Source organism: Oncorhynchus masou, chromosome 29 (assembly GCF_036934945.1).
Source record: "Oncorhynchus masou masou isolate Uvic2021 chromosome 29, UVic_Omas_1.1, whole genome shotgun sequence".
NCBI classification, from domain to species: domain Eukaryota; kingdom Metazoa; phylum Chordata; class Actinopteri; order Salmoniformes; family Salmonidae; genus Oncorhynchus; species Oncorhynchus masou.
This window is the reverse complement of record NC_088240.1, coordinates 21,175,058-21,200,211: the sequence shown is the minus strand read 5'-3', so window position 1 is coordinate 21,200,211 and position 25,154 is coordinate 21,175,058. Positions and strand designations below refer to the sequence as shown.

The 25,154-nt window shown below is 41.7% G+C and overlaps 1 protein-coding gene across 2 annotated transcripts; it reads left to right on the top strand.

The window, feature by feature from the left end:
* Nucleotides 1-1,118: 1,118 nt before the first annotated feature.
* LOC135519162 (T-box transcription factor TBX15-like) lies at nt 1,119-24,468 on the top strand. Of its 2 annotated transcripts, none has more exons than XM_064944245.1 (8): nt 1,119-1,605; nt 9,243-9,450; nt 12,426-12,527; nt 16,955-17,126; nt 18,724-18,891; nt 19,213-19,277; nt 20,645-20,742; nt 22,186-24,468. In XM_064944245.1, exons 1-8 carry the CDS (start codon nt 1,404-1,406, stop codon nt 23,010-23,012), a joined length of 1,842 nt encoding a protein of 613 aa, XP_064800317.1. In that variant the 5' UTR covers nt 1,119-1,403; the 3' UTR covers nt 23,013-24,468. The 2 variants fall into 2 exon arrangements, with proteins under 2 accessions (XP_064800317.1, XP_064800316.1); XM_064944244.1 differs by having other exon boundaries at nt 16,955-17,138.
* The last annotated feature ends 686 nt before the right edge of the window (nt 24,469-25,154 follow it).

Below are 25,154 nucleotides of genomic sequence, written 5' to 3'. Positions count from 1 at the left end.
TTTTATTTTCTGTACATGGGGTTTCTTGGCCCAAGGAAACCTCGTTTGATTAGAGTCAAGGGGTCTCAAACTAAAAACGTTCCTAATTATAAAAGTGATTTATAAGTAAGTTTATTCATGGGATGTTTTGTGTACTGTTGTTTTATCTCTGATATTAAACGTTTGCACAAATGCTTTTTTGCTGGCCCACATAACAAGATATTACTGCTTCGTTCAACATTAACCCACCATATATACGACATATTTCATACGTGTTTGTCCCGTATCTTTTGTTCTAGAGGCACACTCAGGTTTTCTGAAGAATCCTGTAATGTAATGATTATGCTATAGTCTAATAGAAAATATGATTAAGTCTACCATAAAAACCTTGTAATAACTCAAGAATAACATTTCTATTATGTTTGTCGAATCTTCTCCATTTGGAAAGATAGGATAAGCCAACCACTTTTCCTTATGTTTTGAGTGTGTTAACGTTATTCATTAGATAGGCTATTTAGATGGTTTTGCTAAACAGTTTTAAACATTTGGCCTCCAACTTGCTACCCGACTCTACCATCAACATGCGCGCTTTAGGATGAAAAGAATAGAGGCAAATAAAACTTATCAAAGCCTTGTTTTCAGTGTCTTCTAGTACGCAGTGCACAGCTATAGATACAACGTTTCAATAACTTGGTAAGGATACATATTATCTTCTATATTCTCCCCTCAAACAAATAATCTTGCTTCTGACCAGGCCACCTGTCATGGTCTTTGAGCTCGCTCTGATTTTCAGCTGTTCATGAAGCTCTAACATAACTTTATTAAATCTGCTAAATTTTAAATTAAATAACGCCGTGCAGTAGGTTATGATACGTTCTGAATGATATTTATCAAATAAATGTAGTACTATTTTTTCCATAAATCCCTGACGATGTTGATTTAGTGCTGGATGGTCAGTTACGAGAGTCCAGTTTCGGATTCCTCTTCCAGGAGTTGTTCTTTCTCTCATCTGCAATTGGTTGACACATTTTGGCTCTCTCTCTTTCTAGGCTTCTCATTGGACGCGCGAGGTTTGACAGTGAGCGAGAGGGTTGCACTTAACGCTTCGGAAAAAAAGTTATCCAGAAGTGAGTATCAATCAGAGAGCGGGGAGAAGGACAAAAAGAGAAGAAGGAAGAGGCAGAAAAGCAGGACGGAGAGACAAAAGCGATAGATAACATTACTTTCGAGCAATCAAACGCGCCGTAGAGATGGCATATCATATCGTTAGAGGTTTGAAACATCATTTATAGTCATAGTTTTTGGATTACTTTCGTCATTGTCGACTCTTTGCACTGTTGTAAACATTGACGTGCGCATTTTCCTTGTGCTCACTGCTTGGACGGAGTTTTTGTTTTCCCTCTTGTGGATTTGCCTTGGGAGAAATGAGTGACAGGAGGCGATCTGCCGCTGCTCTGAGCTCGAGAGCGCACGCCTTTTCGGTGGAAGCCCTGATCGGGTCAAACAAGAAGAGAAAGCTCCGCGCCTGGGAGGAAAAGGAGCTGGAGTTGTCTATGGAGAGCCTCGCCACCAACGGACAATTAGGAGACAGCGACGACCCTGCACATTGTCTAGATATCGACCCCGGTCAGTGCGTAACCACCATTACTTCATATTTTGGGGTTGTTGAATATTGTTATGCTTCCATCACAAAACTACGGATTATATCTCATGGAAAAGAGGAATACAGAAAAGGCAACCATTTCATCACCATCTCAAAGATTACGAGTCATTCTTTTTCCTCAGATAACTAATGTGGAATAATATAGTAGCCTACTACTGTAGGCTAATAGTGCCCGTAAATAATATATGTTTGTAGTTTAACATAACTATATACCGTTGGCCTAATAGTGGTGTATTAACATTGTGTAAATGATCAAAGAAGTTAACCACAAAGTATTGATTTTGTATAAGAACCATTGCTTTAACAAATTAATCGTCATGTCAGTAGAAGCACGCAGAAAACGTAGTAGCCTCTCGTGGAAGGTCACGGTTAATTTTCTTATTGCGCAACTATATTCATTCATAACGTAAATGGTTACCTTAAAAGTTGTTTTACCATTGTTTTACAAATGACTACATATTGGTACAACATACAGGTCGCATGTGAGGCCAGTGCCCCCTCTCTATTAGGCCTAGCTGGGTAAAATCTATTTCACGTGTGCCTTCCCACTGAGCACAGACGTCAATTCAACGTCTATTACACGTTGTTTCCATGTCATTTCATTGAAATGACATGCAAACAACGTCGATTCAACCAGTGTGTGACCAGAGGGTCTCTAGTGATACAATACAATTGGCCATACAGGTGACGCCAGTGGAGACATGATCAATTTTAATTAATATTTACATATTAAGATGGTCTTGAATTGAGAGAGATATTTGAGATTTGAGATATTTGAGATGAGATGAGATAGGCCTACATTAGCAGCAAGGTTACACGAATTAGTGTAGGTTCTGTGGTTCAATGGAAATCATGCATTTTTGCATACAAGATATCGTAGAAATAAGCCAAATCTGGGGTTTTTATACAAAAAAAAAATGGTGAGTCCAAATCTAATAATATAATGTGTGTGAAGAGAGTGTGTGTGTTGTTTGCACATGGTTAGCCTGTGTGTATTTTCTATTCCAATTTCGTGCAGCATATACAGACCTAGTCTGACGCCATAATTGTTCATATTTGGGAAACAATAGGCCAATGAAACGTACGTTTAAACAATTTGTATTATTATGTTGTATTGGTTTATTTGTCCAATAATATAAACTATTTCGCTATATGAAATGAAGGACAAGCAAAACCCCGTTTGACCTATAGGCCTACTCAAAATGTGTTCTGTGGATTACTTTCAGTCTAAGGAAAACATCAACACAGATTTCAGTCAATTCTGGAGCCATAATATTATTTTGTGTATTCGCTATAGGAAAAACGGCGATTATGTAGAGACTCGGGCCTCAATCTCCAAGTAGCACTCACCTATATGAGCACTGGTGGGTATACAGAATAGCCTAAAACAGAATTGGGACATCAATGTATATTTAATTCAAATTGATGATTATGAATTTTGTATGCCTAAATCCCAAAATTGAAATGCCCAGGCTAATTTTAATGGCCTGCTATGAATCACGTAGGCTTTTTATTACTGTCAAAACATTTCATATCCACAAATCGCAATTCTCAAAATCTTTTCAAAATCTTTTATCGTTTTTTTATTTGTTGGAAATGTTGTAATAAGCAAAAGAAAGTAGCATAGCCTATCAGGATTTTCAATAGGTCGAAGTTATTGCAGGCCTAGGCCTACAGTGCGCATGTCACATTATATTCAAGTTAGGATAGGCTTATCTATAATTTTAAATGCTAGAATATTCTAAATTATTAACGAAGACAGCAAAATCTGTATGAAAAACTTTTATATGTCACAAATGTATCATATTTTCTACGTTTTGTGGGATTTGAGCAGGTTTGAATTGAAGAACACTGCATTGATCTTATCGGAGAGACTGATGTAAAAAGCAGACAACAATGACACAATCTTGAGGCTTCGAGCTTGAGTATCCTTGCTTTATTAACTACATGACGATGGAGATATTCCATACCCTGGCCTATTCTAACCTCCTCTGGCCTCAGATATGAATCGTAGGCCTAATATAAATTGATAGATATCCTCTTAGCTCATTATTGCCTACATTGAATGTCTGGCTCATTATAGCCTACATTGAATTTCAACAGACACGTAAACCAACAATCCCCATTACAACTGGATTCACAATAAGTCTTGTAGCCTATAGACAAAAGGCGAAGTCCCTCCTGCTTTTTCTCAAATATGTAGGCCTGCATTAATGATCTAAAATGGTCTAAAACGTTTTGCATTACAGGCTATATGCCCATATATATATATATATATATATATATATATATATATATATATATATATATATATATATATATATATATATATATATATTATTTGGATCATTAAAATCACTGTAGACTAATTTAGCGTTGCGTACATGGCTTTATGATCTACATATTTATTTTTAATTTTAAAATACATTGTTGAGGCCTGGTCAAGCTGCATGGTCGAGAAGCCTTCAGCAAAATGACCCCCGCGCACAGAGGTTGCTGACTGAAATACGCCAGCCGCCAAGCGTTGGGCATTTGGTGGATGCCTCACAAATGAGGAGAACCGAACTAAATTAGTTCACAGCTGAGATGCAGGGTATCGGTACTACCATTGACAATTGGACAGCGAGCCAGTCAGTCAAATACAGGTTATATATCCTCCACGGTTTCACATGAGCTGGAGTCGCCGTTAATTGAAAAGTCACGTTGTCTCGACGAACTCCATGTCGTTATGAGCCAGATTCCTGGCAGCGTTGCAGGCAGTGTGTGAGAGTATCCAGCCTTGACTAGCCTCCAATTGACGCATAGACCAGCCATCATTGAAAACAGCTCGTCTCTGTGGTCAGTTTGTGCGGTTTAGGCTTTTTACTTAATGATTTTGCCTCCATGTGAAGCTTTCAAACCGACATGGTCATATAACATTCTTATTGAAAGACACGTCTTGGAAGAATATATAAAAATAGTGAGAACACACAATAGCGTAAACTGAATTAATCCCAATGTGTTTTCCCAGAGAAGCAACATGTATGACAAACATGACCTTAGTTTCAGATTTGATTTTGTACCTTTATTTAACCAGGCAAGTCAGTTAAGAACAAATTCTTATTTTCAATGACGGCCTGGGAACAGTGGGTTAACTGCCTGTTCAGGGGCAGAATGACAGATTCTGTCGGATCGGCAGATCGCAACCTTCCGGTTACTAGCCCAATGCTCTAACCACTAGGCTACCCTGCCGCCCCAGATAAGCACATGTAGGCCTGTCTGCAGAATCTCCCCTCCAAAGCAAGGACTATTATCAATATTAAATGACTTGCCTGAAATTTAAATATCAGCACTGTCAGGTGTGTGGAAGAGAGAACATACAAAACCTGTAATAATAAGACAGAGTACTGTCATTGTGGATTTACAAATACATATATATAACATATTGCAGATTGCCTTTAATCTCACTCTTAAAGAAAGCCTATTACTGGCCTATTACTAAATGGTTTGTATAGCATATATGTCTCACACAGGGAATCTGTAATTATATTATGGATAATAATTTAGACTTGTATTTGTATTTTTACAGTCTATGGGGTGACACTGGATCTTAAGAGACAGGCATAGGCTACTGTCACTGAACTGTTGAATCTTTATTTTAAACCATATATTTGTGATTTTGTGTTTATTCTGTCCGTACTTCATTTAACTCCGTGGTTTAAATATGTTTTCATATTCTGTATAACAATATATTATATACTGTATGATATATAAATTGTCACTTGGTACTGATTATCCCAGAACCATTTTCTACATTAGAGACTCAAATGTAAAAATTCTGCCTCTGAGAAGAAAAGCCAAAATGTAAGACAACAGATGTGTGCGATATTAAAATGGTTAAATCTTTATTTTATTGCCTCTCCCTAACATGGGTCTGAATTAAATTCAGGCAGAAACAGGTGGTTCTGCTTCTTGTGGATTGGGTTACTCTTCAATTTCATGGTTGGTAGATTGCTACTTACCCACTCTGTTACAACTGTATTAAATGCATCTTCTATTCATAAACCTGTTTCCATAGGAAGGACTTTACCTCGTAAGGCAAGTGTGTAATGATCACCAATGACCAGATCAGTCATACTCTTTGAATAGTCCATTGTTCCAATTCAATAGTCACACACACATTTGTTAGTTTCGTAACATGCTTTTTTCCAAATTAGATCATTACATAGTGAATGAGTTTGTGTGTGAGAATAAGAAGCTAAAGTCCATAATATTCTTTGTGTTATAAAAGTGTTATAATTCACATTCAAACTATCTAGACTTCTTGTTGTGACAAACCGAAGACATCATTATTGTTATTTTTTTCAAACTTGGTAGACGTACAGGGAAAATCAATGTTCTCCGTCTAATGAGGTTCAACACAAGTTGATTTCTCTGTGCATAACCACAAGTTAGTTTATAGGGTTTTGAAAAAGTGAGTGCTGTTCTCCATAGTTTAGTAGAGTCTGGTGCAGTCTTTATTGGACAACTGTCTATGATTGTAGTTGGTCTGCATTAATCATGCAGTTGAGGTTAGCGCCAGATTTCTGACTCTGCTTCTACCTTTCTCTCTATTAACTGCAGCGAGGTGCTACTTCCTTAAATATATGTATTTGTTCCTCTCTTCCTCTCACTACATCTCTTTCATTGTCTCCCCATTTCTCTCTCGATATGTTTCTTTTTATCCAGCAATATCCTGTGTAATGTGGGATAGATGTGTGTCGTTTCTCTCACTTGTGTTGCTCAGCTGTACTGACTGGTTATAGTGGGTGAGACAGAGCAGGCTGTCAGTGAGTAGGGGGACAGTGGGATAACTGTGGTGGACAGGGACTGGTCTGGTGACATATGAGGGACAACGTGGTGACTCATTGAGGACTGGTAGACGTACACAGCGCAGCTTGATGACAGCAAAGGCCTGAGATGACAGCAGCAACCAGGCTGTCATGGTTGCTCTGAGCAGGCACAGATATCTGGTTTGGCCTCTCCCGCTGTGTGGCTGATGGCTGTGGGGCTGTATGGGCCAAATCAACAGCCACTCAGTCAGCCTTGTTCTTCGGCTCACACATGGTGTGAGAGAGAGGATCATCACCGCCAATACGCTGAAAGGATCTCTCAAGTGGATGACGAAAAGTCTTTCCCTTAAACGTCTCACTCCTTTTCTCTGCACCTCTCTCTCGCTCTCTTTATTCCCCTCTCTCTCTCTTTCTCTCTCTCATATTACTCTCTCACCCCCTCTCTCACGAATCCCTCTCTCTCTCTCTCTCTCTCTCTCTCTCTCTCTCTCTCTCTCTCTCTCTCTCACCCCCCTCCCTCTAATCCCCCCTCTCTCTCCTCCTTCTCTCTCTCTCTCTCACCCCCCCCCCCTCTCTCTCACCCCCCCTCTCTCTCTCACCCCCCTCTCTCGCTCCCATCCCCCCTCTCTCTATCTCTCTCTCTCCCTCCCTCCCTCCCTCCCTCTCTCTCATCCCTTTCTCTCAGTATCTTTCTTTCTCTTAGTATCTGTCCTGCCTGCAGTGTCTTCATGTCTCCACTCAATGCTCTTGTCTCTTGTTTTGGGGCTGGTGATCACTTGGTGGTTAGTCCTGGGCCACACTCCAGTCTTTAGCAGTCCTGCATCTGCATAACCCTGCTTACCTGGTGTGTCCTTCCAAAGAAATCTACTCATGTCAGGGCTCTCAATAAATAATACAATATTACATCCCTGGGACTAAACACCTCCCTCTGCAACTGGATCCTGGACTTTCTGACCAGGTTTTCCACAGGTGGTAAGGGTAGGTAACAACACATCCGCCACGCTGATTGTCAACACAGGGGCCCCTCAGGGGTGCGTGCTCAGTCCCCTCCTGTACTCCCTGTTCACTCATGACTGCACGGCCAGACACGACTCCAACATCATCATCATTCAATTTGCCGATGACACAACAGTGGTTGGCCTGATCACAGACAACGACGAGATCGCCTATGGGGAGGAGGTCAGAGACCTGGCCGTGTGGTGCCAGGACAACAACTCTCCCTCAACATGATAAAGACAAAGGAGATGATTGTGGACTACAGGAAAATAAGGACCAAGCATGCCCCCATTCTCATCGATGGGGCTACAATGGAGCAGGTTGAGAGCTTCAAGTTCCTTGGTGTCCACATCACCAACAAACTAACATGGTCCAAGCACACTAAGACAGTCGTGAAGAGGGCACACCAAAACCTATTCCCCCTCAGGAGACCGAAAAGATTTGGCATGGGCCCTCAGATCCTCAAAAGGTTCTATAGCTGCCCCATCGAGAGCATCCTGGTTGCATCACTGCCTGGTATGGCAACTGCTCCGCCTCCGACCACAAGGCACTACAGAGGGTAGTGTGAACGGCCCAGTACATCACTGGGGACAAGCTTCCTGCCATCCAGGACTTCTATACCAGGCGGTGTCAGAGGAAGGGCCTAAAAATTGTCAAAGACTCTAGCCTCCCTAGTCATAGACGGTTCTCTCTGCAACCGCACGGCAAGCGGTACCGGAACGCCAAGTCTAGATCCAAGAGGCTTCTAAACAGCTTCTACCCCCAAGCCGTAAGACTCCTGAACATCTAGTCAAATGACTACCCAGACTATCTACTCTTTAATTACTTGTTACTTTTATCTCTTATTCTTATCCTTATTTTTTAAAACTGCATTGTTGGTTAGGGGTTCGTAAGTAAGCATTTCACTGTAAGGTCTACCCACACCTGTTGTATTCAGCGCATGTGACTAATCAAATGCGGTTTGATTTGATTTGATATTGGCACAAAAAAAGGAGACAGTACATTAATAAAAAATAGAATGCATAACTTTACAGTAGACTGTAGACAGTAGACAAAAAATGGTTTTCCTATGGGGACAGCCAAAGAGCCATTTTGGAACCCTTTTGGATTCCATGACCTTTATATGGAAACTAAGATCTGGAACAGTTAATCTGGGAAATTTTGTCAATTCATGTTGTTTATGTAGGCTACACTTATTTTGCCATTTTCATTGATGTTATTGTGTTGCCTCTATTAGAGATTTCATGGGAAAAAATGTAAGAACTTTGTTATAACTTTTGTCGTGGATCCTTTTCATATGGCGTAGTAATATATGACATAAGACTATATACATCGTAATATGAATTAAAGTGTGCAGTTCGTGAGTATGTTTATTTGAATAATACGTCTTAAATTCATATGGGCATGAGTCTGTTAGTCATACTTTATATTTTTATGCTCTCATTGACTGTGGCGTGGCATTCAATTGGGTTCATTTTTCATATTTTTTTATTTTGTTCGTGGGCGTTTTTTTTCATGTAAAAATACCCATTTCGTTTGATACATGCTTTACCCTTGTGCTTTTTTGTATACCCCTGGATACTTTATGACATTTCAAACGTAAGTGGAATAGTTTTAGTCAGATTTCAATCTTCTCCAGTTTTGGTGCTTTCTTTGAGTTCATGCTGCAGGTGATTTGGCCTCAACGGGCAATACCAGAGACCATAAAAAACAGGTCAATACTCAACGACAATTTTCCAAAAGCCCCGGCTCTACTTCTGGCTGCATTTTCATAATCTTGATAATCTCCACAGATTCGGAGGCGAGCCCCGGATCAGACGGTGAGGGTTTGGCGGAGAGGACGTCGTGCTCCTTCGGCTCCCCCGCGGACCTGGCCCCGGCGGCCTGCGAGCCGTCTCCCGCTGCCTCCATGGAGGAGATTCAGGTGGAGCTGCAGTGCGCAGACCTCTGGAAGCGCTTCCATGAAATTGGCACGGAGATGATCATCACTAAAGCGGGGAGGTAAAGCAACTGCTGCATATTTATGATTTATTAAGGGACTCATCTGATATTATATTTCCTTCTAGTAATAGGCTGCGCTGAACACATGTTCTGTGTTGGCCTACTATAGGATAGACTAGGCATATGACCTAGTTTTCTATAGGTTTTACGACTCGGTGCATTGCCTCTGATGACGCAAAATTGTTTATGAAGTTCTGTGCAAAATTGATTATAATTGCTACATTTTCCACGCACGCACACGCACACGCACACAGACACACGCACACCGAGCCTAGTTTTGCGCAGAAGATGCCCGTCCTCTATGGGAATTAACCCTGTTTTTGAGGAGTGCTAATGTGTTGCACATGGGGGAAAGGGCTCCGGACGTGCGAGGGCCGCTCCAATCACAGGCCATACATGAAGTGTGAGGGTATTCCATGACTGATGTCAGAGAATAGCCGGAGCAGAAAGGAACTGTTTCCAATTCATCTCTTTGAAACATGTTTTCGGTTTTCTTGCCCTTTTGGGTAGCAATTACAACCTAAACCGAGCGTATAACTAAACCTACACTGTTCTCAGGAAGACCTTTCCCCAGTGCGCTCTCACCGGGAAGGCCATGTATTTCCCATCCATTTTGAATTTTATGATCAAGCAATATGAGAAGGGAACTTATTGCTTGATTTATTTATTTTGCCGTCAAGGAAATGTATGAATTCCACTTATTCACAAAGTAAGCCTAAAAATAAAGCGGTCTAGGGTATTACTATTCCCTCCATGAAACAAAGGAAAACATTGGGAAAGAATGTTCCTCTGTAGGTCTATAGTTTGTAATACATTAACCTATTTACATATTTGTTTATTAGGGTATTTGCAGATATTAGGGTATTTGCAGATAGAGGGTGAAGAGGTTTATTTAACCTAGGCATAACTGACTTTAGTTTCAAAGGCCACTTGATTTTACAGTTCAGTTTTCTTTAAACTACCACTGCAAACTTCAGCTAACCTTAGCCACCACAAGCCACCAATCAATGGAAGTGATGGATAATCTGAGTATGTTTAATTTAGAAAAATATCCAAATCACCTGAAATCAATTCAACTCAACTCCATGTTTTGTTTGCTGTTTCTTAAAGGTGATTCGGCCATAAAAAAACATGCTCACATGCCCCCATCACTTCCATTGATTGTTAGCTTGTGGTGGCTAAAGTTAGCTGAAGTTTGTAGTGGTTTAACGATAACTGAACCATGGATTACAGTTTCTCTTATTTTCAGGGTGAGGAACCATCTAACATCAAGCTCTAAAATAATGACCTATAATAATGACCTCTTTCTTTCTACATGTCTTTGTTTTGTATGTCGTGTTTTGTATTATTTGTTTTGCACCCAGAACTCTGGGTCTTGTTGTTCCTGTACGCTCTTTTGTGTTTAGATAAGAATTGTATACCTGTCTATACACCATTCTTGTGTGTGTTTAATAAAAAATATTTGAAACAAAATACATATAGATTTCATTTTTTTTATGGATCAACTTATGTGTTAGGCTACCATTTAATGTCAATTAAGGAGAAATAGAGGCCCAGTGAAAACATCAGCATCAAACCTTTAGATTTGTCCCCATCTAGTCTAGGCTAGTATAGGCTAATATAGACCTACTACTTTTAACAACAGAAGATAGTACGATATTAATTTTAACAACAAAAATATTATTATATTAATCACATTTATTAAACACATGATAATTCCTCTGACTATGTAACATGCATCAGAGGAGAGCGAGGGCAGAGCGGAATGTTCTATGGCCTAACATATGGATGCGCATATTTCCCTTCTCATATGAAAATGCTTTCCATTTTGTTAAACTAGATATTCACTGATTATTTTTGTCGAACTTAATTTATTTGAAGCTGGCCAATTAGTCTACATGTTTTTATGGAGAAATGTCAAGGACCACGTTGTTTGCGTGTTGAATTTTCTTTTGGTAGGCATAGGCCAATATCAAATTGCATATTATTCTAAAGTTCTACTGTGAAGTTGTAAAGTTGTATTTTCCGGTTTGCTCTTATGTTAATTCATAATATATGTACGCTAATTTGACAGCTAACCCGTAAATCAGATTTACCTAAACAATATATGATCAACGTTGTTTTTATGATATTCATGAATCAGATTTACGTTGTTAATCGCCCCATGAATAGAATCAGTCCCTGTTTCAATGCAGTAGGCCTAGAGTTTACAGGACTGGCGGCGTGTATTTCATGGCTCTGTTAATAATAAGCCTATAAATTCAGAGGAGGAAGGAAGTAAGAAAACAGCCCTCTTTTCTCATTACGAGGGAAAAGATGTATGGCGTTTAAATGAAATAAAAATGCAGCTTTTGAAGTGTACAACGAGGAATTAACTTGTAAATGTCTCTGTGTATGCAGTCCTGCTTTTAATATGGCGTCTGTTTGCGTTCTAAACTTATTTTCCTGGTTTGATTTGTGTCGAATAACAACAACAAAAAACTTCTCATGATTGGGTACACATTGTCAAGGAAGAGTGAGTTTGTTGCCAGCTCGTGCATTAAGACAGTTTCAATCTTCTTTGATGATGAAATGACCTACTTTCTTAAATCAGAATAATATTTATTTAATGAAGACATGGAACTTTGATAGACATTTTAATGAATTATCATAAAGTTGTGCATCTAGGCCCTGTTATGATGGGATGAGGGGTGAAAATGACCTCATATGACTGGCAAAACATTGGTCTAACTTCAAACTTTGTCTCTCTCTTGGGTGTTGTGAATTTTCTCAGTGATTTGCCACAGTGGTGCACCAGAATGTATTTCAAGTGACATTATACCTAATGTCTGCATTATTTATACTTAATGTCTGCATGGTGCAGGGTTTCTTTTCCCCTTTTTATTGCTTATACTCATAATCCAATATTAAACTTTGCAAGCTAGTTTGCTAATATCACACATTCTCTCTCTCCCCCCCTCTCTGTCCTCTCATAGGCGGATGTTCCCTGCAATGAGAGTAAAGATCGTGGGTCTTGACCCCCATCAGCAGTATTACATAGCCATGGACATTGTTCCTGTGGACAATAAGAGATACAGGTATGCTCCTATCTTCTTAAGGTATGCTCACACTTCTTAGCGCTTCCAAACATTTCCTAACTTCCCAACTAATTTCCTAACTTCCCCATTCAGATGGGTGTGTACAATGATGTAGCCACAGTGATGTACACATACAGTGTCTTCAGAAAGTATTAATGCACCTTGACCTTTTAGTTGTTTTACAGCCTGAATTCAAAATGGATTAAATAAAAAAGTAAAGTCACACCCATCTACACACAATACCCTACAACGACAAAGTGAAAACATGTTTTTAGAAATTGTAACTCATTTATTGAAAATGAAATACAGAAATATCTAATTTACTTAACTATTCACACCCCTGAGTCAATACTTTGTAGAAGCACATTTGGCAGTGATTACAACTGTGAGTCTTTCTGGGTAAGTCTCTAAGAGCTTTCCACGCCTGGATTATACAACATTTGCCCATAATTATTTTCAAAATTCTTCAAGCTCTGTGGAATTGGTTGGTGATACTTTCTAGGCAAGCATTTTCAGGTCTTGCCATAGATTTTCAAGTAGATTTAAGTAACAACTTTAACTTGGCAACTCAGTCTTGTTGTTCACTGTCTTCTTGGTAAGCAATTCCAGTGTAGATTTGGCCTTGTGTTTTAGGTTATTGTCCTGGTGAAAAGTGAATTAGTCTCCAGTGTCTGGTGGAAAGCAGACTGAATCAGGTCTTCCTCTAGGACTTTTCCTGTGCTTAGCGCCAATCCATTTATTTTTATCCTGAAAAACTCCCCATCCTTAATGATTACAAGCATACCCATAACATGATACAGCCACCAGTATGCTTGGAAATATGGAGAGTGGTACTCAGTAATGTATTGTATTGTATTTTCCCAAAACATAACACTTTGTACTCAGGACAAAAAGTGAATTGCTTTGCCAGATTTTTTGCAGTATTACTGTACTTTAGTGCCTTGTTGTAAACAGGATGCATGTTTTGGAATATTTGAATTCTGTACATGCTTCCTTCTTTTCACTCTGTCAATTAGGTTAGTATTGTGGCGTAACTACAAGGTTGTTGATCCATCCTCAGTTTTCTCCTATCACAGCCATTAAACTCTGTAATTGTTTTAAAGTCACCATTGGCCTCATGGTGAAATCCTGGAGCAGTTTCCTTCCTCTCCGGCAACTGCGTTAGGAAGGACGCCTGTATCTTTGTGGTGACTGAGTGTATTGATATACCATCCAAAGTGTAATTAATAACTTCACCATGCTCAAAGGGATATTCAATGTCTGCTTTTTTAAATTTTACCCATCGACGAACAGGTGCCCTTCTTTGCGAGCCATTGTAAAACCTCCCTGTTCTTTGTGGTTGAATCTGTTTGAAATTCACTGCTTGACTGAGGAACCTTACAGATAATTGTATATGTGGGGTACAGAGATGAGGTAGTCATTCAAAAATCATGTTAAACACTATTATTGCACACAGAGTGAGTCCATGCAACTTAATATGTGACTTGTTAAGCATATTTTTACTCCTGAACATATTTAGATTTGCCATAACAAATGGGTTCAACATGTATTGACTCAAGACATTTAAAAAAATATTTTTTTTATTCATCTGTAAAAATTCCTCAAATGAGTATTCCACTTTTACATTATGGGGTATTGTGTGTAGGTGTAAGAGTTTTGCTTCCATCCCTCTCTTCGCCCCTACCTGGTCTCAAACCAGGGAACCTCTGCACACATCAACAACAGTCACCCACGAAGCACTGTTACCCATCGCTCCACAAAAGCTGCGGAAAGGGGAACAACTACTTTAAGGTCTCAGGTCTCAGAGCGAGTGACGTCACCGATTGAAACCCTATTAGCGCGCACCACCGCTAACTAGCTAGCCATTTCACACCGGTTACATAGACCAGTGACAAAACATCTCAATGTTATCCATTTTAAATTCAGGCTGTAACACAACAACATTTGGAAAAAGTCACGGTGTGTGAATACTTTCTGAAGGCACTGTTCATTAAATACAACACATTAATGGGACATGACACTCGCCATGTCTGAGATTGATGTTCTAATTCAGTCAAACCAAACTAGTCTCCGCCCCCATCTTGGATGAAATAGCCTACTATTGATGTATTTTAAGATGGAGAGTAGTTGGGGAAAAACCCCAAACATGCACAGATCATTTCACATGGTGATAAGAAATGCAGATATACACATAAATCTGAATGGAACCTGAAACAATGGTCTTTACTGTATGTCCATCTTGGGGATAGGTTTTTATGATGGATATCTCCAGTTAAAGTATCTGAATGAATTTCTGGCATAGAACACAATGTCTGGCACTCCAGAGAAGGACACCAGAGGAGAATGAAAAGTATTTATCATGATGTGTTTATGGTTCGAGTGAGACCATCAAATTGATAGCTTTATTCACTGTGTAAATGGCAAAGCATATTTTTATTGTAAACCTATTTGACCATGGTGGAATACTAGTTTTATATAAGTTATCTCAGTCATCTCAGGACGCAGTGTCAGAGCGACAGACAAAACAGCGGTGTCATAGTTGCAATAACGTTATAACAGCGCTACGGATGGGTTACCATGCCTTTGTTTTATTTGATCTCATATTGAACACAGAGTAGATCTTCAGTTTATATATCAATAACACGCATTAATGATATTATTGTTACAGACATTTTTACTATGTTTAAGTGTTATTTGATAAACAGAACTTGGCTTTCTTGAACGGAACACTGAAGAACCACTTTAACAATGCATTTTCAGTAGTTAAACATTATGTATTCTATTCCCAAAGTTTTTTATTTACATTTTTTAATTGAAGCACTGTAGAACCCTGGCTCTCTCACTGACTGAAGCATTTGCCTTGGAGTGAATGCTCTAGAGAACCAAAATATCATGGAAGATTTTTAGAAGCCAAGATCTTGTAAAATTAAATAGGATTTTCATCCCGGCTCGGGACTTTACCACAGGGCTTTGTAAACTGAGCTCCGAGCTGTCACTGGAATGTTTCATAGTTCTCATAGAGGGGGTCTGGAAATACAGTCGTTACTTGCTTTACTTAGGCTCTCTGCCTCTCTTTAGGAACTTCTTGTTTATTCTGGGCTCTTTAAATCTCTATATATTAAGTGTCCTTTATGTGGACAGTTAAGTCTTAAGTTTGAATCGCATTGCGCACACAGACCAGCAATGTCAAGCTCTTAAAATTGACTTTGTCCGCAATATGTGAACGCACGCGCACACGCACACACACACACACACACACACACACACACACACACACACACACACACACACACACACACGCACACACGCACACACGCACACACGCACACACGCACACACACACACACACACGAAAACACATGTTTACATACGAAGACTTGACTTGATGAACTCAACCCTGTAGGGTAATGTAACAGTAATATTTACTCTGTCAGTAAGGTAACCCAATTTCCAGTCTGGGTTTGGCAAGTGTGTGTCAGTCTGAATTTCTGTTTGTCCATAAAAGTATATATCTGTTTGATGAGTTGCATGCATACATATGTTGTGTCGGTGGTCTGTGTGTGTGTGTGTGTATAGGAAGTGTGGTGTTGGATGAGGAGGCGTGCATACCCCCCCCCCCTCATCTGTCCAAAGGGTGTCACATAAAGTCAGATCTTTATTGATTGTGCTGGAGCCAGATGGCAGATTTATGGAAGATGAAAGGGGACTAATCAAATTTCCAGTCCTGTTTGGGGCTAAGGTTTCTCTCTTCCTTAACACTTTCCCTGCTACACCGAGCTTAACCCTAAACAGCACTCCAAACAGGAAATTACACAAACGCCTGGCATTCTGTGTGTGTGTTTGGTCTGGGGTCAGGTCTGTGTGTGTGTGTGTGTGTGTGTGGAGAGAGTGTTTGTAGGTGTGTACAGGGGGGTCAAGGATGTGTGTGTGCGTATGAGAGAGAGACTAGAGGGTTGTGTAATAACAAAGAGGCCAAATTAGAGTTTTGTCCATGTTTTACCGCTGAATGATGACTTTGGCAGAGGCGTTGCAAGTAAGCACTTTCAACTGTGCACATGGCCAGAACTAAAGGCAAACAGCTGTGCCTGGGGCTACAGTGGACTGGAATCCCCCTCGTGCTACAGTCAGTCAGCCAGTCAGTGAGGGGAATGCTCTATGGTGGGCGGGGCAGCCAAATTGTACCGTAATTTACAATCCAACATAAAATGTTATGACTAAGCTTAATTGGTAATATGTCATTAAAAGCATATGTAGTGTGTGGGGATATTTGATGTCTCTATTGTGAAGAAGCCCTGCATCTGAAACACATGACACATGATGTCCAAGACTTCAATGCTTCCCAATAACATGCAAAACCTGTTGAAAAAAACTGAAAATGAAATGTGGTTTGGTGCTGATACGTCTGTCACTGTGTGTGTGTCATCCAGGTATGTGTACCACAGCTCCAAGTGGATGGTGGCGGGGAACGCGGACTCCCCCGTGCCCCCGCGGGTCTACATCCACCCAGACTCCCTGGCCTCTGGAGACACCTGGATGAGGCAGGTGGTCAGCTTCGACAAACTCAAACTCACCAACAATGAGCTGGACGACCAGGGCCATGTGAGTGAGCCGGTGAGCCGGCTTAACTTGACATACCAACTCGTGCCTCCCTCCTACACCTGTACACTGTTACACCTGTACACTTGAACACTGTTACACTTCTACACTAATATAAAGATGTATTAGTAAGTGTACTGTTTCAGTATTTCTCAAAGTGCTTCACATTATAACAGGGGAATTTATTTCACCCCACCCATGTATAGATGAGACTATTCTTAGAGAAGAAGAGAGACTGTTTTTGCTACTTCGGCCTTAATCGACTGATACTGAAACAGTCGATTGGTCGTGATGTAGTTATGGCACATGATGGATCTCCTCATGACATGAACTCAGTGCTGTTACAGGCCTGATTGGTTCGATTACCAAGTTGTTGAAACAGTCAGAAGCCGGTGCATACCCATTTCTCCATTGGGGTCCTGATTTAGGGATGCCAGTGCGGCGCTGGTAGGCTGGCACACCCTGGTCCTCAATGTGGGCCTGTTTTCCACCCGGCCAGCTGATTCTATCGCAGCTCCGTTCTTCTGACAAATGTAATAACAGATGCAGCAGTGGGTGCGTATTTTGAGGGTAGTCAATCAAGGCCCCTTTTTCCTCTCCCACAGCCTCGTTATAAGGCCTTTGTTCTCCTGGAGGCCTGGAGGCGAGAGGAAATGAACTTTGTAACTTCCTGTGTGGGAAACCTCACCGCAGATAGGCTGGTATCTGATCCATCTCTCTTCTCTTCTTCCTCCGACTACTATCAAACCTCTCCATCAACAGCGGTGGCTATTGGTTATTAATCATCTGTTTCATGTGTTGCTGATTTTTCAAGCTGATTGGCTTTTGGTTGTGATTCATAAATTAGATATAAATATGTCGCTGAAGTCACTGCATTGCTACAGAAGGCTGTCAGGGACATTACAACATGTATTGTTTTGACAAGAGATCTGTCAGATAATACCCTTGGCTGCTCTGTGTTGTTGTGAGCTCAGTGTGTGTACGTGGGACGGGGGCAGGGTTGACCTGACTCAGGCCCAGGCAGGACTCAGAACCCTTGGTCATAACTGCAGGGTCCCGTGAGCCGAGCAGGGGGGGAAGGTGATGGGGGGGCCCTGGCTAGAAATTACATTTACTGTCACTGTTATTCAGTACTGTTTTCCCAATCTCTGTTTGAAATGACCCCCTTAGTTGTCTGCGGCTCCAAGGAGGCTTTCTCACTCGGGCTGTAATCAAGAGCAGACAGAGAGCCGGAGGGAAGGCTGGGCCGCCGTAACCTGACTCCTCGGCTCTGCTCTCTGGTGTTAAATACTTACCTCACCACCTCTCTCATTAGAAGTGTGGACTCATGTTCCTCTTAATTATATAGCTCTGATATGAATTCAGACTTGCCTAGACACCTACACACACATATACACACATATATAAATACACACACACACACACACACACACACACACACACACACACACACACACACACACACACACACACACACACACACACACACACACACACACACACACACACACACACACACACACACACACACACACACACACACACACACACACACACACACACACAGAATGTAACCATTACGATCTCTCTGTGGTTTCAGATCATCCTCCACTCCATGCATAAGTACCAGCCTCGTGTCCATGTGATCAGGAAGGACTTCAGCAGTGACCTGTCTCCCACCAAGCCTGTTCCCAGCGGAGAGGGAGTGAAGACCTTCAGTTTCCCTGAGACTGTCTTCACCACTGTCACCGCCTACCAGAACCAACAGGTCTGAGACCAGACACCTTTCTCTTTGTTGCCACAATGGTATGTTGCCACTCAATGGGTCTATCTGCACCAGGCTTAGGATCAATTCATTTTCATTTCTGGAAGTGAACATCAATTCAATTTATGAATGGAAAATGACCAATTATTAATATTATTAACTCAAATTCAGATTTTCATGACATTCTTTCTTCATTCATACATTCATTAGGTCCCTCTTCAATAAAAAAAAAACGTTATGTTGACCCGCTTTTTCCCTCTCCAACATGTACATCAGTCATCGCTATGTCATGTGTTTTGATTGTAATGTTTTTCTTTCCTGCAGATAACAAGACTAAAGATCGACCGCAACCCATTTGCTAAAGGATTTCGGGATTCAGGCAGAAACAGGTATATATTTCCACAGTAACCCGAGGTCCGTGTAATGCAGCATGATTCAGCGTTCGCCATGCTGTGTGGCGCAAATCTTTCATTTTCTCCAACGTGGCCTTTAATATGGAAATAATCCCCTGGAGATACCTCCTAATCCCATATGCTGCTCCATATAAAATCAGTCACTCTCTCCCCTGCCAAGAAAACCCCATTACATCTGAGATAGAACCACATGTTTTGGGTAGGGCTCTCTCTCTTTCCCTCCTTTTCTCTGTCTGCCTCTCTCTCTGTGTGCCTCTCTCTCTGTGTGTCTGTGTGTCTGTGTGTCTGTGTGTGTGTCTGTCTGTCTGTCTGTCTGTCTGTCTGTCTGTCTGTCTGAATTATCATATATAGCGGGGGAAACACTGAACCAGACCCTCAGCACATGAAAGCTCCCCTCCCATCTGGAGCACATTTTCGGCACAGATATTTGAGACATCTTTTTTTTATTTTTCAAACAATAGAGTGCCGGGTTTATGAACTAGCATTAGAATTTCATTGCAGAAAACGACAGATTAAAAGATTATGCAGGAATAGGTTATTTATAGACAGAAAATGTATTTATCTTTACATATCCTAACTCTGCTCATGGAAGTAATTTACCCCATTACTGTTAAACTGTGCAGAGTAATGCCACATTATAGCGATCTGAAATCAATAAAAACAGGGACATATTACACAAGCTAAATTGTACAATTACCTACTGAGTTGGTTCTCTATGTATTTATATGTTAATACAGATCCATCTCAGGCATTAAATTATGATTATGTCGTCAATTGGATTTTGGCTGGTGACACATTACTTTATGAGGTAAAACAGGGCATAGCTTATTTGTTGGGTTTTGATCCTGAGCACTATGAATGAGCGCACTGATGGCCAGGGCCAGTGTGATTAGCGTAGTGCGCTAACGAGCTGGAATGGCCCGGCAGTTACTGGCCCTAAAATAACATGGTCGGGACAGGCCCTCGTTTCCCTGGGATAGGGCTCAGCAGGGCACACAGGAGTAAATCACGCAGGAAGGAGAACCGTGTTCAAGATGAAATGTCACCCAGATTTATGTTCACAGTAAAAACCTGCTCCTTTTAATGGCTCCAGTTTCCTCCGTCTGACTCCACTTCTCCTTCTCTGCCTCTCTCTTGCCAACCTCTCTCACTCATACTTACACTCCCTCCTTTCTCTATGTGCCTCTCTTGTTCTTTTGACTATCTGTTTTCCCGTCACAACTCTTCCTTCCTCTTTCTCTTGCCCCGCCCTGGTTATGTTTTATGTACCCAACCCTTCCCTCACACTGACCCTCTTTTTTTTTCTTCCACTGTTTCAGTCTCTCATTCTCTCTCTCACACAGGACTGGTCTGGAGGCGATCATGGAGACCTATGCGTTCTGGAGACCGCCTGTGAGGACACTCACGTTTGAGGACTTCACCAACATGCAGAAACAGCAAGGTGTGTAAAACTGTATTTAAACTATGTCCTAATCTCCCATCTACACTCTCTCACTGTCACTGCATACCTTTTCCTTTCCTTTCCCAACACATCAATAATCTATGTCCTTCATCAGTCTGGTCATCACTGGTCATCACTTTTGGCATGTCCGTCTGACTTGGAATGTACTGAACTTTTCACATTCTACAGGACCTTAACCATAAAATATTAAAATGCCCCCTGTGGCTTTTGGACGTCTCTGTGACGTATCAGTGAAAGTCTCATGCGTCTCTCCCCAGCGAGCACAGCCCAGTGTCTCTACTCATGGCTCGTATCACAGGCCCCCGATGCTTAAAGCAAGTTGATTTCTTCAGCACGCCTTTCTCCGAGGTCATGATGACGTTACGTCACTCAGTATTTTGTCTGTGTCGACATCTGTTTGTTATCACAAACTCCTCCAAACCGATTAGACGTTAATTAAAGTCCTCGCGCCTCTGATGAACTTTGGGCATGCCGTAAGGACTGAGCACCCCTCCCCCACCCCCCAGCTCCACCAGACGGCCTTCCAGTAGGGTAATCAACCGTTCCCCTCAGCAACACTAACGCTGCTCTAACCCCTGACGACCAGAAAGGAAAACATGACATCACTGTGATATCTTCCTCTCCTTACCAACAGAAACTTGCAGAACTGAGCTGAACAGAACAGCTGTATTATCAAAGGCATATGGCGCAGTCAGAATCAGAACTCTGGCCAAGAGAGAATCCTGAATTAGTTAGTTATGCAGTGTTTTTTTCTTCAGCTGGTTTCAAATGTAATTTTAGTGAATGCGGCCTAAATTCTCATTAATCAAGAAATATGTGAGTGATATTCCACAGCGATCGGCTGACTCCAAAATGTTGACTTATTGCATGTTAACCTGTGCCAAGATGAGTTTTTTTATTTTTACGGTCATACATGTCTAAATTACGAATGCATGATTCTTTGAGAAAAGGGGCAAGCTCAGAGCTCTGTTGACCCGACATGTAATGTACCAAACTGAAGCCACATTTATGCTCAGAAACAATTACTGTTATTTATGAGAGGGTTTAAGATCCCATAAATAGTACAATTTAAAAGAAGTAATGCAGTCATGCAATTAGTCCTTAAAATCAGATGTTGAGCAAGTCGAGGTGGTGAAGTCAGCTGCAATTTACAAGTAAGTGTGATATCGAATTCTTTAATACATGTGAATTAAGAAGCTTATGCACCAGTCTTAAACAGCACTCTCTTATTTGACCGGTTAAGATCAAACGGCAGCAGTTGCTGGAAGGAGACATTCTGGCGGCGAAAGGCTGAAATTAGAGATATTGTCAGAGTGTGATTGTTGGCCAGTGTTTGTGTTGATGTTTCACTCTGTAGCGCTGGTTCTGTCTCACTGTCTCACTGTTATGCGTTGTGTGTGTGTGTCTCTGTGTGTTTTTTAGGAGGAAGCACGGGTACCTCTCCCACCACCTCCAGCACAGGAACCCCCTCCCCTTCTGGTGCAGCCCATCTCCTGTCCCCCTCCTGCTCACCGCCTACCTTCCACCTGGCCCCCAACACCTTCAATGTGGGCTGCAGGGAGAGCCAGTTGTGCAGCATGGGGTTGTCTGAGTACCCGGCCTGCGCCCGCAGCAACATGGCGGCCCTACAGGGCTACGGGGGCCTGGCTGACAGCTCCTACGGACGCCTCCAGGCAGCAGTGGGCACTGTGGCCTCCACCCAGCAGTCTGAATCCTTCCTGCCCCAGAGGACTTCCTCCCTGATTTCTGCGGGAATGCAGGGGGGTGGCCATGGCTCTCTGTCCAGTGGCAGCAGTGGAAGTGCTGGCGGAAAGATGGATGCCTATGGAGGTCAGTTGACCTCGTTCCCGGCCTCCCAGCTGCAGTATGTGATGCAGGCGGGCTCTAGCTCCGCTTCTGGCTCTTCCTCCTCTGGCTCCTCCCCCTCATCCACCCACATGTTCAGCGGGGGCCACCACCATGTGCAACAGGGGTCCTACAACGGCTTCTCACTCCACAACCCCTACAACCTGTATGGATACAACTTCCCCACCTCCCCTCGTCTGGCTACCAGCCCCGAGAAGCCCCAGGGCGGCCTCCTGTGTTCCTCTTCCCCTGCCGGGGCATTTGCCGAGCGCCAGTACCTGTCCAACGGTGGCATGGACAGCATGCACATGATCGGCAATCCCTCCACTGGCCAGCAGGGGGCAGGCTCCTGTGATGGCCGGCAGTATGGCTCCTCCTCTCAAATGTCTATGCACATCGTGTAAAAACTAGGATCTCACTTCTGACCCATTTTCGCTGTCCCATTATTTCAACAAGTTATGTTTCTTCTACGATAAATCTGTTATCTCAGATGTGCTATTGATGTTGAGTCATTTTACGTTTAGCGTTTGTAATACTGAGGTACTGTACAAAGTTAACCTTTCAAAAAATGCCTTTTCATCTCATGATGCTTGTTGTTTTGAATTTCTCCCCAACAGGCTTTATTCAACGGGAATGAAACTGTTATTTAATTGCCACAATAGTGTTAAAAAGGCAAAGTGAAACCGTATACCTGACTCTCTCAGTAACTGTTCAGAACACTAACCCCATTATTGGGGACACACAGAGGGATCCGTGAAGGAGAGGGGCCCATATACTCTTACTGTGCAGGGATTCTCAGGAGTGAACCCATGAATTTGTTATGGTGCAATAGTAATGACAGCCTCTACAGTAACTCAGCCTTGTTGCTATGGATTATATCCAGCCCCGGACATGATGTGACAGGGGCTTCGTGAGATCCAGAAACTTCCCCTCCACTTCCACATCTCTAGTTGTAACAGGACAGTTATGCAACATTATTCTATAGCATTGTGGCAACATTGGGAGAGAACTGGGTTGTGGATATTAACAGTGCCTGATCAATATGGTTTTCCCTCTGGCCACTCAGAGGTGATGAAGGGAGGATGATGGATGGACAAAGGGTGAACATAATATAATACAGCACATACTGGAGGGATGAAGTCAAAGACCTACAGGTCAGGGTGAAGGATGAAGTCAAAGACCTACAGGTCAGGGTGAGGGATGAAGTCAAAGACCTACAGGTCAGGGTGAGGGATGAAGTCAAAGACCTACAGGTCAGGGTGAGGGATGAAGTCAAAGACCTACAGGTCAGGGTGAGGGATGAAGTCAAAGACCTACAGGTCAGGGTGAGGGATGAAGTCAAAGACCTACAGGTCAGGGTGAGGGATGAAGTCAAAGACCTACAGGTCAGGGTGAGGGATGAAGTCAAAGACCTACAGGTCAGGGTGAGGGATGAACTACGTGTGTCCGACAGGGGCCCAGTTGTTGGCCCGGCATCTCTCAGTGGACATGCTGGATGAGAGGCTCTGTTCAAGGGGACACTGAATATACAGTGAAATCACCACAATCTTATCAATTCCTTTCCTCACAGACTGGAATGGCTTCACAATTTTGAGTGGATTACCTTTTAAAAAGCATATATAAGATGGTGAATGCAAGTAAAAACCATACGCTTTAAAATTGTTGTGTGAAATGTTTTAAATATACAATAGGAGAACAGAGTAATTAAAGTATGTTTTGGTGTGTTGTAGATAAGCGTATTTAAGTGCCAAGCAATAATGCTATTATATTGGCCAATCTATCATGAAGACAAATGTGTGGAATAAAGGGAAATATCAAAAATATTCTTTAGAAAGGCATTCAAAAAAAATGTACATACAGGTGCCAAGCACAGTAATGTTCAATAAACATTTGAATTCATTTCCATGGTTTTGATTCATTTACAGCCGTCACTATAAGATGCGCGTACCATCAGAGTGGACCACTAACAAAAACACAAAGAATAGAGCATCCTCTGACGTTTTCTTATTCAAATATCACTTACTAGCAATTACAATGATATTCTACCATTTGGTATCATATTATTCAACATCCATGGGGTTTATTTAATTAGTTTAAATAACAGGAAATCTTACTGACTGTGGCTTTATCATCAGAAATCTGCAATACTCTAACTATGCATGTATGGAACAGTAAAGATGAAGAAAGATATACCGCATATTGTGTGTTTTACAAAAAGTATTCAAGAATGGTCTTATTTATTATCCCAAGGTCCTGTAAACACATCTGCCCTGGTTGGTTTGAATCAATGACTCATCACATCTATCAAACTGAAATAGGAAAAAAACAGGCAGTCCTGCAGGTTCTGCCTACCAGAGAGAAAAGGAATGTGCATGATGTAACTATTGTTGTGGACGACTGGACATAAATATGCCACCTGTTTCAGAGGAAAGCAGCTCGTAATCACTTGAGAGAGAGAGAGAGAGAGAGAGAAACCATACAGTATTTACGATGATTCTATTCTTGCTCTGCGGTGCCCCTCATTACAGATCCATGTGCAGACCAAT